Source organism: Phaethon lepturus, unplaced genomic scaffold (assembly GCF_000687285.1).
Source record: "Phaethon lepturus isolate BGI_N335 unplaced genomic scaffold, ASM68728v1 scaffold4979, whole genome shotgun sequence".
In the NCBI taxonomy this organism is placed as follows: domain Eukaryota; kingdom Metazoa; phylum Chordata; class Aves; order Phaethontiformes; family Phaethontidae; genus Phaethon; species Phaethon lepturus.
Genome location: NW_010565376.1, coordinates 91217 through 103388, shown reverse-complemented (window position 1 = coordinate 103388; position 12172 = coordinate 91217). Strand labels below are relative to the sequence as shown.

The 12172-nt window shown below is 40.9% G+C and overlaps 2 protein-coding genes across 4 annotated transcripts in view; one reads left to right on the top strand and one right to left on the bottom strand.

Annotated features, from left to right (window-relative positions):
- Positions 1 to 201, top strand: part of OXNAD1 (oxidoreductase NAD-binding domain containing 1) — a 15098-nt gene extending 14897 nt beyond the window's left edge. For 2 of the 3 annotated variants that reach the window (XR_738092.1, XM_010295156.1), the window contains one exon: positions 1 to 201. This exon is cut by the window's left edge and continues 186 nt beyond it. The gene's annotated coding sequence lies outside the window, so the exon portion shown is untranslated. The other variant, XM_010295155.1, reaches the window with a different exon arrangement.
- Positions 202 to 7175: 6974 nt separating this feature from the next.
- Positions 7176 to 12172, bottom strand: part of RFTN1 (raftlin, lipid raft linker 1) — an 86538-nt gene continuing 81541 nt past the window's right edge. The window contains exons 8-9 of the mRNA XM_010295157.1: positions 10997 to 11078; positions 7176 to 7613 (exon numbers count right to left, since the gene is read on the bottom strand). Coding sequence (XP_010293459.1) covers positions 7176 to 7613; positions 10997 to 11078 — 520 coding nt within the window. The remainder of the gene's footprint in view (positions 7614 to 10996; positions 11079 to 12172) is intronic.

Genomic DNA, 12172 nt, shown 5'->3' with positions numbered 1-12172 from the left:
ATATATTATTTTTTCCAGTGTATTTTGGTAAGCTGAAATGTACAGAAAATGGACTATGAATTATTTGGAAAATTTTACTTCATACATGAAGATGTCTTCAGTCATGATGGTGTTCCTTTAATTTAACTGTAATACACTTGTAATACAGTGCTGCTGCTTTTTGGGGAAAAAAAATATTTTATATTAAAGACATTAACTGTTCTGGGTTTTTTGGATGGTTTGATTACTTCTTACGGGTGGCAGCATATTTACACTTTATACACTTACTTTTGTTAGTTACTTTTTAAAAGACTTTCGGTGCCTGCTTCAGCAGTTGCAGAGAATCAGTTGTGCATCAGTGCCAGGTCAGTTTATTATAAATAACTATTTATAAATAATTATAAATTCAGGCCACAACTTCTGAATCTCTTCCAGATCGTTGTGCTAATGAGTCAACACACTGCCTTCCCCCGCTCTAAATAATAAATTAATATTTTTACAGAAGTAGAGTTGCTGTGTTGTGACTTCCTTCTTGCCACTTCTTGTTAAAAGAAAAAAAAAAAACTTTCACAGGGTTTATTTAAGTCAACTATGTTGACAGTAAAAGACATGTTTTCATAATCTTATTCAGACCGGAGTTTAAAATACTGATGTGTTAAAAATCTGTTAGTCTCTGCCAGAGCTGTACAGAGTTACTGATGTGAACTTGTATCCCTTGCTGGTGCTTGTGCTTGCACATGCCACATCCTCAAGAGCAGCGAAGGCCAGCAACAGCCAAGGCAGGAAATCTCCTTAACCCTACTTCAGGACAGCATTTTAGGAGACTTCAGGATGTGCCAGTTCTGTTTGGAAAAAAAGTCTCTGGAAAGTTTGCTCTTTTAAGGTATGGGTGTACCTCTAGGTGTAATGGCTGGTACCTAAGCCCTTCTTTGAACGAACCTTCTCCCCCCAGCTTGTAGAAAAACTCAAATGAATGTTGAGAATAACAAAAAGCCATAATGAGTCAGTTAATTATCTGTATAGACAGTTCAAGTCCTTAAGCGGTAGAGATTCCCATTGTACATTTGAAGACCTCAATAAGGAACTCTTAAATTATTAAAAATACTAAAGTATTATTGAATTATTTACAATGTTAAATAGATAAGGCCTCCTCTTTGTTAGTGACTCTTTTCCTGGAGTTAAATGTTTGAGACAGTAGTCAAATAGGTAATGCAGCAAGTTTCTTGCGATCAGCATCCCTCTGCTCTGCCTTAAACAGAGGTCTCTCTCCTTGTCCTTTGCATCATCATGGTCTCCAGTCTGCAACAGACACTGTTGGTGTGAAGCACTTAATTTTTCAGGGATTACATCTCGGTACTTGGATAAAAGGGCCTCCAGCCCAGCTGTAGTTCTCTCCCAAGAAATCATTTCAGCTTCAGTATGCTGAGTTTGACATCCAGTCTTAACTTCTTTTTATCAGAGTCTCTGGTATGTTTTACAGCTTGTAGGATACTTACTGCCACATCCACGTTCACCTTCAAAAACCAGCGAGACAGTCCAAGCCCTTGAGTGCAGTGTAGGAATACTACTGCAACTGTTGCCAAAGTTGATTGAACAACTAACTGAAATAATCCTAGAGCTTTTCAGCAAACTGAGCTTCAAACAGAAAAATCGATACTTACTGTAGCTTACAACAAAGAGAACTTAAGGAAACAGGCTCTATTTTGGATCAGGAAGAGGTGAACGCTGAATGATGGACTTTGAAGAGTTGCCCTTTGGGGACAGTACCATGATGAGGGTTTTAGCATAAGTTTTCATCTTCTGGTGCCTGCAGCCTTGTCCACTTGGGTTTGTGGTTCTGTGCCATGCGGCACTATACAGAAGCTGAAATTACTTGCCTCCTCAGCAGCCACAGCAGGCCCAGAGGGGATGTCTTATCAAATTCCCTTCTACTAAAATGAGATTCCTTCTGAGTACCCCTATTTGAAGGAAGGGTTCCTTGTTTGTTCACTCTAGAATGTAAATGGGACAGTGTGCTTGTCACAAAAAATAAAACCAAGGGGTTTTTTGTGTTCACAAAGATCACAATTGACATGTCAGAGCTTGATGCATGAAGGAAGTAGGGTTTTCTCCTAGAAACATGCAATAAATTGCTATTGGGAAACACTAGCACCCTAAAATAAAATTCACACACTAGGCTTCTGCATGTTTTAACAATGTAATGATAAAAAGATACTGAGAAGCCTTTAAATGTTATTTTTCTTGTGACTTGTACGTCATTAAGTGGGTTATAAACTGGTTTACCCTTTTTTTCTCTTAATGCACATGCTTTCTTCAGCTTAAATGACATGTCTTTCACAAACCACTCCTCAGACTTGTGCCAAAATATCCATTTAACAAAAGGCATTTCAAAACCCTTTGCTTCTGTAATCCTCCTCTTTCCCTCTAACCTCTTTCTGTCATCCCCTGTTACACTCAGATTTGAGCGCTCTGGGGCAAGGACACATCTCAATAGTATGGGCTCATCCACTCTAAAAGTAGTATTAAACACGCACAATACGCTGCACCAAAAGATGGAGGAAAAAAGAAAATTCAATACCTTCCCACCCCCAAATACTAGTAAACAAACACCCTTACTGTTACCGAGCAGTTCTTTCTTGCCTTGAACAGTTACATTATCCTGCCAAAGCGCACAGAACACCTTCATTCCATAACGCATATATAATGGCTATAAATGCCATTCCTGAGGCAGGAGAGTTGTTAGCATCCCCCCTTTCTCCGCAGCCTTTTCCTGTTGACAAGACTCTTCTGGAAGTCTCTTCTTGCTAGAGTTTAGTGGTCTTGGTTTTTTGCAACAAAATATGAGGAGATATGTGTCCATTCATACATTTACATTTAAACTTAGCGAGATGGTTTGTGAGTTACCATGTCTGACAGCTGTTTTAGACTGAATCTTCTCCCTGTGACATTTATTTTACCAGGCTGCTGTGTGCTCATCTGGTACAATGAATACGAAGTATTCCTATAGGATTTGCATTAATTAACTGGAAAAAAAGAGTGGCTATTCAGTCACCATTACATCATTTTAGTTAGGAGGGTGCTTTTAGAGTGACTAACAGCACTGAAGTTGAAAAGTCTCTTTTTTTCCCCTTCAGCATGCAGGTGAGGCACTGATTACAGTCAGCTGCCACATTCAGCACCACAGGCACCTTCCTGCTGGCAGAGGCTTTTGCAAGGATCGCCTTTTAAAGCCAGAAGCACGTCTCCACCCTGGGAGAGAGTGCACCTACAACTCTTAATTCATAGGTGCGTTGGTATTGTTAGCCAGCATTCCTCCTATTTTAGAGGAGCATTTATCAGCAAGAAATTAGTGTCTGCTCTTCTTACACTCTTCAGTTCTGGGAGGATGAAACTCCTGCATGAAAAGCTTGACGGTGCTTTATTTCTGCCCTATAATTGGCTCCCTGAAGCAAATGTAGAGTCACAGCAACTACAAAGAAAAAGCAGGGTATCCAAATGCAGAGCCCTTCCTCTGCTCACCTCGGTAGCTGAGGCTGATAGAGGAGCCAAATAAGGGGTGGGGGGAAGTGTATTTTTTTGTACTTAGCTTCATTTCCATGCATATGTTAAAGCTACTTTGAGCTATTTCAGTTACACTGTTTTTGAGTGCACAGATCCAATAATCAAAAAAATTACACAAGAAGTAGTACCGGTCAAATTGTTTGTGCATTTAACCCCTCCTAAACTCTACGTAAACTATTTTCATTACGATGCTTCAATATTTTGGACTTCCTACCCATCTTGGGTCTACCCCTGCCCCCTGCTGCTTGTTTCAATGTAACACCCCTTTTCCATCCTTCATTTAATTCAGCCATTCCTCTTTGCCATCTTCAGCCTTTGACATCTCTTCACTTGCCTGAGCTGGATTTTCTCCTTTGAACTCATCCTATTTAACAATTGCTCTGCTCTTCAGACGACCACTTGCTTTAAACACCAGCACACGTAACTCCTTCTCCAGACAGAGCAGCCCGCGTGCTCCTCCCTCAAAGAAAGGATACTCTTGAGACAGGTCTACACATGAACAAGGACATGTTCATGTTAAAATACACCGAAGCGCCACTTGCGTGTGCGGTCGTGCTTCATTGTCACCAGCCCGCCTCGGTAACAGGTGGTAGCACAACCCATCGGCTCCTTCCCTGGGCGCGCAGGCAATACTCACTGGCGTCTCCTTCCCTTCCCCGAGAGGCACGGTTAGATTAGCTTCTGTCTTTTCTGGGAGATTCTGCCTAGTTTGGGGGGGAAAAAAAGAGCTTGGGCTTAAAAACACAGCTCTCTGTGGGAAAGGAAAGGGCCTGGCTTCTCTCTCCACCTTCTGCTGGGAGTGACAAACTCTGCTATGGAGCTGGGGGCTCGGAGTAGCTGTAGCTTCTCCGGGTAAGAAGTCAGTATGGAGTCCCCCCTCTCCCCACAGGTTGAAGATCGAGTCTGTACCTCTGCAACCAAACTCCATTTCATCTTCTCCCACGTACAGTCTCTCCACTGTCAGCCTCTCTCCTGGCATTGATCAGGTTTTCAGATATGTGAGCTAGGCTCTGGCCTAGCTGTTTCTCTTCTCCATTCAGGCTTCAAATAAGGTGACAGCTGCTGGCTTTCACTTCCTTGGCCACTAGTGGTCTTGCTTTTTCAAACCTGAAACAGCAAAGGCGGCCGAAATGCACGTAGCAGCTGTGGAGCCTCTGCTGCTGTGCCCCAAGCCTGCCTTCGCCAGCCCTCGGCACATCCGTATCGTTCCTCTATGAGGTGACTGAAGCACTCGCAGTTTACTTGAGACATGGTGGAAGCACACGCATGACTCCAGGCAGCTGAACTAACTCTGAGTAATTCAGAGTCACAAGTTAGAATTGATTATGTGACTACATAACCAAAACAGCTTACCCTTTTTAAACTGAAAAAATATGAATGTTTTCTCTTTGAATCTTCCCAACCTCAAACTGCTCCAGCATTTACAGGAACAAAGTTTTAAATCAAGCTTTCACTTCAACAAGTACAGCTTCCTCATAGATCCTTACCTGCCCCGTCAGACTAGTGATGGAAAATCGAGTAGCAGTTCTCTAGCACTAGTTAACTACTGCTAATTCAGTAGTAAGGAGCTTCCCTTCATTACCACTTAGAGACCCCGAGGTCCTCCTTTTGGGGACAAATTGCTGGTAGTTGTGCAAGTACCACAAATAAGAAATCTCCTCGTGACCTTTATTTCTCTTTAGTTTTGTAAGCCGTTGGGATCCAGTTAAACAAGGTCAAATTGCAATCCAATTAACATTATCTATTCAACAGTGTTTGGAGAGTTCTTTTTACTGCAAGACTTTCTATTAGTAAAATGTTCATTAAATACAGTATATTTTAAAATAAGATTAATACAAAGCTAGTCCTTGAAATAGAAACCATCAGTAGAAGGATCTTGTGCTAGCAAAATGTGCAAACAGGTACTTAAAAATGTACAGACCAGAGGCCTTGTATTTAAGTAGAACAACTAAAAAAACCTATTTTTGAGGATACTGGAACTTCAGCCTAATGTCAAGAAGCAGAATTAAATAATTCAAAAACACCACCAGAAATTGAAGTTACTTATAGTCCTGTAGTTAAGCCCCTGAATTCAAAATAAAAACCTCTTTAATCAATGAGAAAAATACCACCGTGCTTTGTGTGTGTGACATCCAGTGGTTTAAACTTGAGTGCTGTTGTCCCAGTTAGATGAATGTTGAAAGAGGTATGATTTTTCCCTTCTTTGCAGTGTTCTGCCAACTGTGTAATTTTTAGGCATTTTTTGAACCACTCTAGATGCACGTTTGATACAGAACGTAGTTCTTTGTACAGCATTTTGATTTGAAGACTAAGAAAAATTGTCAGGCACAAATCAAGGGAAAAAGCAGCAAATCACTTACGGAGCTCTTGCTTTAGAAAAACAGGAATCAGGGGAATTTAGAATGCATTTCTCACCTTGTTACCGGATTACTTGACTACTTCTAAATAGGGATGAAGGCGGTTAAGAAGAGAAATAACTACTTCCTACATTTTTAAGAACACTGAAGTACTTGGAGAACACTGGCACAGAAACTGTATTACACGTGTACATTCACTTGTAAATATTTTAATGTAGCTCCAAACATTAAAATGTTGGTAATTTTACAGAATTCCGTTAGGTATCAGTCCCCAAATACAGTTACTTGTATAAAAAAGCCCCTCTATTAAGGTATTGGCACTTTGTAAGGTTATTTAGTGACATTTGTTGGCCAATGACCCCTGCTAGTTGTCTACAGTTTCAGTTCTTTCTCACAACATACTTTACAACAGTGAGTTGTATCTGGAATCACCTGGAAGGGTCAGGAGGTAACGTCTAATTCCAATTTTAGTGAAGATAGCCACTGAAAGATGTACATTTTACCTGTTTTTTTCTCTTCTTCTATCTTCTGAAGCCCCCACTACTACTGATGAACTGTTGATTGGCAAAGAGAACATAAATGTGAGTGAACAGGAAATTGCGTTTTATATTGGAATCATCTGCCTTACACAAATTTACCATGGGATTTGTTTACCCAGTGTGCCTAAAATAGGTACAAGATGTGCTTATTGCTTAAAGATCTGCAAGAGTTAATAAAATTCGGAAAAGAGTATCATCAGTAAGTATGCTATTTGAGATAAATACAGATAACAGCCATCTTATCTAAGCTTTCCAATTTCAGCCTGTTTAAGCCCAAATACCATTTTCATGACGCTACAAGCTCAATGACAAAATAACATAAGACACAATAACTTCTCCAGCAAAGATACGTGGACAAGAAAGTCTTACAGAGTAAAATCTGACCAAGTGGAACATTTGCCCTGACCTAGACACAAACCTAGTTTGCTGAGGTCGGGTCACAGAAAAACCCAAGTATGTTTTTTGTCCCTACTTTTCAATGTAAAGCGTAGCTCTAGGAGATAGTGTAGGGCAGTTCCCACTCCGTACAGTGAACGGAATCTTGTAATTCATTTCTGTGGGTTAGCAAGCCTGGGCCCTGTAGTTACTTAAAACATCAAGATACTGGTATGCTAAGGAGCAAAATAAACACAATGCCAAAGAAATGCTGAACTGAGCAATGGAGTTAGCGATGGCAATTAGCAAAATCTGTTGTCTTGGCAAAGTATCAGCAACTTGGAGGATTCTTGAAACGTAGGTCTTATTCACAGGAGCAGTCCATGGTCAGCCCGGCCCCGTCGCTGCCATTGCAGCCGTCCGATATCGGAGCACCGTCTCCCCACTGTGTTACCTGATCTGCACAGCACCCAGACGTACTCTGGCTGAGGCAGACCTGTGCGTCATTGTCATCAGTATCACAACTGGCAGGACATGTTTCTTCTGACACCCCGTCATGATGGGTACCTCTGCTGTTGGTCCCACCTACCTCATCTCCCAAGTCTATGACATCATCCAGCTGCTGTTCTGGATCAGGCTTGGCTTCTGCTGAGATTTGTGCTTCTAAGTTTCTTGTGTTCTCTGTGACTTCAAATTCCTGCTTCTCCTCTGCCGTTTGCTTCTCCCTAGTGCTTAATTTAGCCTTTGTGGATTTCTTCATTTGTTTGTTGCGCATGTCCTCTTTGGAGAACCTCCAGTGGAACTGCAAGTAAGAGATCCAAATGTTAAAGACTGTTACAGACAATCTCACATAGACATTCGCTTTCCTGAGTAGAAATGTTTTTATTATTTAGTTTTAATTCAAAGACTAGTTTGACCAAAAAGACCTAAGATTTTAAAGAATTGCATGACTAAATTAGACAGCTTAAGATCATTTGTGCCTACACATTGTATCTATTTCACAGAGAAAAGAGACATGATGCATTTCTGCTTCTGCTGTTTCACATGCCTGGTGGGTTCCTCTCAACACACTGTATCACTGTTGAGGCCTACAGCATCCTGGCAGAAAACCTGCACTGTCTGCAAAGCAAGACTATGCAAAGCTGCACAAGCGCAGACGGAGGAAGCAATCCTGTGGCGTTATTCCAATGTTTCTCACCAGGTTAGCAGCAGAACTCACACCATTCCCTAGACTATACCCAAAGAGTAAAATATTCTGAATCACTTGTATGAATGTTTCTTGACGGAAAGCATGAAGCTGCCTCTTGCAGCACTCGCCACGAGACTAGTCACAGCAGCCATTTATTGAAGAACTGTTTTAACTACTATTAAAAAACCCCCCACAGGAGAACTAGCAGTACCTTGAAATACTGACTCAAGAGGTGTAACATACATAAAGGCTGACAAATATGCCACTAATGTATGTGCTTCATTTGCCAGAAAATAAATGGACCTTCCCAAGGAGGCCCAGATATGTTCCAAGCCACTGCTGAGCCATCCTACGCAAGTTTGACAAGTGCATGTGAATGTGCACAACCATTTCGTCAGCAGTGTCCACGCTGATGAAAACTCAGGGATGGGTTAGGAGGTGATGCCTGGATAGCACACATAATCTCACCAGGACATACTGCAAATTCAGCTGCGGTCCAAAAGCCATTTTTTTCCAGTGCAACCAGGTCTGTGCCAAAGTTGGTCAAGAGAAGGACTGGTGTTCATAAATTTTTGATTTAGCTATTTATTCCTTAATCAAAAAGCCATTCAAAACCTATTAAGTTTATTAGATTACAAAGAGAGAGCACTGCTTTTTCCTTCTGCTGGCCAGAACTTAATGTAAAAAGGAAAAAACAAAAACAAACAACAAAAAACCCCAGAAACTGGCTTTCACAAGATTCTTCTTGTTTTTACTTAGGGAAAGCTCTCTTTTCTCTATTTCAGTTCTAGAGCTCAACTGCTTAAAATTCAGACACAGCTCAGTATTTTCCTCTTTGATTTGCCAAAGTGCTGGGCACCCCCAGCTCCCCTTCTCTCTTTGATGGAAGGTAAGATCAGGGCCCTGAACGTGATAAAGATCAAACTGTAGGAGACTCTGTGTGTATGTGCAGATGTATGTATACTTAGTCAGGTATTTATATTGTATTTTACAATAATGCATACAGCCAGTTTCTGCTGAAGTAAGTATCACTTTTGTATAAAGTGAATGAACACGATTACCTCATCACTGACTGAATATTGCATTAATAAGAGTCCTTCTGTCTCACTGAGAGAAAAATAAGTTGTACCACTTCTGGCATCTTTCCGTTTCTGCTCCTCTGGCTAAACTGAACAGCAGTTGGTTGATGTGCACAGATAGGATGAATCAGTTTCCAACACTGCAATGTCCTTTTAATCTTATCAGCCTATTTCCCTCCTCCAAGGGGTTATCTGTAAACATTTTAAACATGCTGTATCACAAGTTAAAAAAACCCTGAGAGCCTGTGGTGTTGTATGCGGAGAATATTCAGCAACTTAATCAAATGCTGGGTTTGGCATCTTTGAAGTGACTCACAACAACCACTTACAGACGTTGAACTGGTCTTACTATATAACTATAATCAATGTACCCCATTTTTCCTTGACCTTTGGTATGAAAATGTGCTGTAGTAATTTTTGCCCTCAAATACATCTGTATATTTAATACTGCCAACAAGTAAATCCATTGTTTTGTCAACCAGACATTGTTAAATAAGTTTTTATATCCCCAAATGAAAAAATTTAAACAAAGTTTTGAGTCATCGGGATGGTATGCTTTTGTTATTATAATACAAGGAATCAGTATCACACTAGTTTCTCTATTTGAAGACATATAATTGCTTATAGGTTCCCACCCTTTCCATTAAAACCACAGACAGTGGTAGGAAAAGAATGACCAAATGCAGGCACTCCAACCCTTGCCCCAAAATCCCTTTAATCACCTGAAAACAAAGAGAAAACCAAGAAAGAAGGGCTTTGTAACATGTTCACAGAACACTCCAGGCTCCAGCTTCGCTAATGAGAGAGGGTAAATCCTAAATCACAGTCATACTCCCAGCCGTCCTCTCCTACTTCAGTCAGTTCAAACACTCTCCTGGTCTCCACTGTATCTAAAAGATGGCTTGCACAGAACCTGGCTCCAAAACAGTGAGGGCTTCATCTTTATAGATGAAAACTATCTGTAGTTCTCCAAAAGTTGGGTAAAATGCTCTTAGTGCTCAGCTCTGCTTAGCATTTCCCATCTCCTACACCCTAGCTCAACTTCTGCAGGGCCTCGAGCGCACCACTCATTCAGATGTCGTTTGGCTAGCCAGCACTCACGTTAAGTGCATGGAGCTAGAATAAAAACGAGACTGTATTAATTAGCAACCTTTTAATCATCTGGTTTCAGAGATCCTTTCCATACTTCACCTGGCTTTTCTGATCCCCTGCATACTGAAAGGGCAAGGCAAATTCGGCTACTGTAGGAAGGTCCACGCTCCCAGTTTCCAGTTTAAACCAGTCCTTGTATTTCCCTCTCAGCTGTACAGCGTGACAGATTTGGGCAGGGGTTCCCACAGCTACACATTTAAAAATGGAAATGGGAATACCTATGTGTACCCACATACGTACATCATTAGCTGTCAGCTACATTCTCGGATAATTTACCTGGATTCGTGGGGCTTTTGGGGGGTTAAATTCTAGCAGAATTCATTAACATTCACACAATAGATAGAGACACCAGCCAAGATCAGGCCTGCAGCAAGCTAGGCTCTATCACAACATGTAGCAAGAAAGAGAGAGCAATTTAAATAGAAAAGACAGGCAGTGAGTGAGAGAAAATAGTATTAGTTCCACCTTGCAGGCAGTGAACGTGGGCAGAGAATTTTAGGTCACGTATGGAGGTTTATGGCCCAGCTGTAAAAAGAAATCTACATCTCTTCTGCTGCCACGAGTTCAACAGAGAATGAAATATAAGAGCTTTCACATAATTTGAGAATTTTGTTTCTCTCATTTGAACAGCTTCAATTCCTTGTGTCTTGCTACCGTAGCACAGAAACGTTGAATAGGCCATTTTTACATCTATGGGAAATCAATTACAATATTAAAATACCTCCAACAAAAACCCAAAGAAACCAGGAACTCAAGGTTATTTACCTTAGATTCTTTCTTCTTTGCTTTCTGGGGCAAAGAAGGTCTCTGAAGAAATACAATTTGCTTTGTAGATAAATTCCCCTCCCTGAAAAGAAACAAACGCACACTCCTGAGAATGAATTAAATTCACATCCAGCATCATTCAAAGTGAAAATCCATCTCAGTCATTTATTTCTGCAGGTCAAAGAACAACAAAATGAAGAATGACCTAAACATTGCCTGTCTCCAGCGTCTTTGAGCAGCCTGGTATTTTTGGGGAAAAAAAGAGCAACTGTTCAGCCTGAGAGAGCCTGTCAGCCTGTGACATACTTTTGCTGAATGTTTTAGCATTAGTGTGTAAACACAGAATAAATAATTGTTTGGAGCAAAAAGCGAGAAGTCTGAGCCCCCTGGTGCGGGTGTGTAGTAGCGTCTCAGCGACACCGGAGTGCTCCCTCTCTCCCTCCCAGGGCACCGATCCAGAATGGGGCTGGGTGCTCCCTACAGGTCTCCGGCACGGCAGGAGGCACAACCAAATGCCACCGGCGGTTAGGCTGGGTGGGTGCCCTTCTGCACCGTCAACCTGCCCCGTGTTACTGAACTTGTAAATGGGATACAGAAAGCTAGAAGAGAAAGAAAAAAAAATATATACCTTTAAGAGACAGGGCTTAGAAATCATCATTGTGATTTTTCTATTCATTCCTGTATTTAAACTCATACGAAAAACTTAAATACCATTTTTCCCCCAGCACAGATGGCATTTACTTTCTAGGCTTTTATGTGTAGGAGTAGTCTTCATGTAGATCTCATAAAGAACTGGGTGTATAAGATAAAAAGTCATGACTGATTATATTGGTGTATATATAAATATATTCCTGACCAGTGAAAATCCAGAATGTGCCACCTTCATGATTAACAAGTGGGATGACTGTTTTTCACCACAGTTATGAAGAATATTTTTAAATGACTTGCATTTATATTTAAAAACTCAGAATTTTAATAATAGCAAAGTAGACTGCAGAATGATTATACATATCAACAAGGATACTAGAGTAATGCTACACCAGTCTCACATGGTTCTGCTCAGCTAGGCTGTGTATATCAGCAGCATTAGACAGACATTGATTAAGAATAAAGCAACTTTTCTTCAGATAGGCAACATCTCACTCCAAACGTTCGAAGAAGAGCTACTGGGAGATC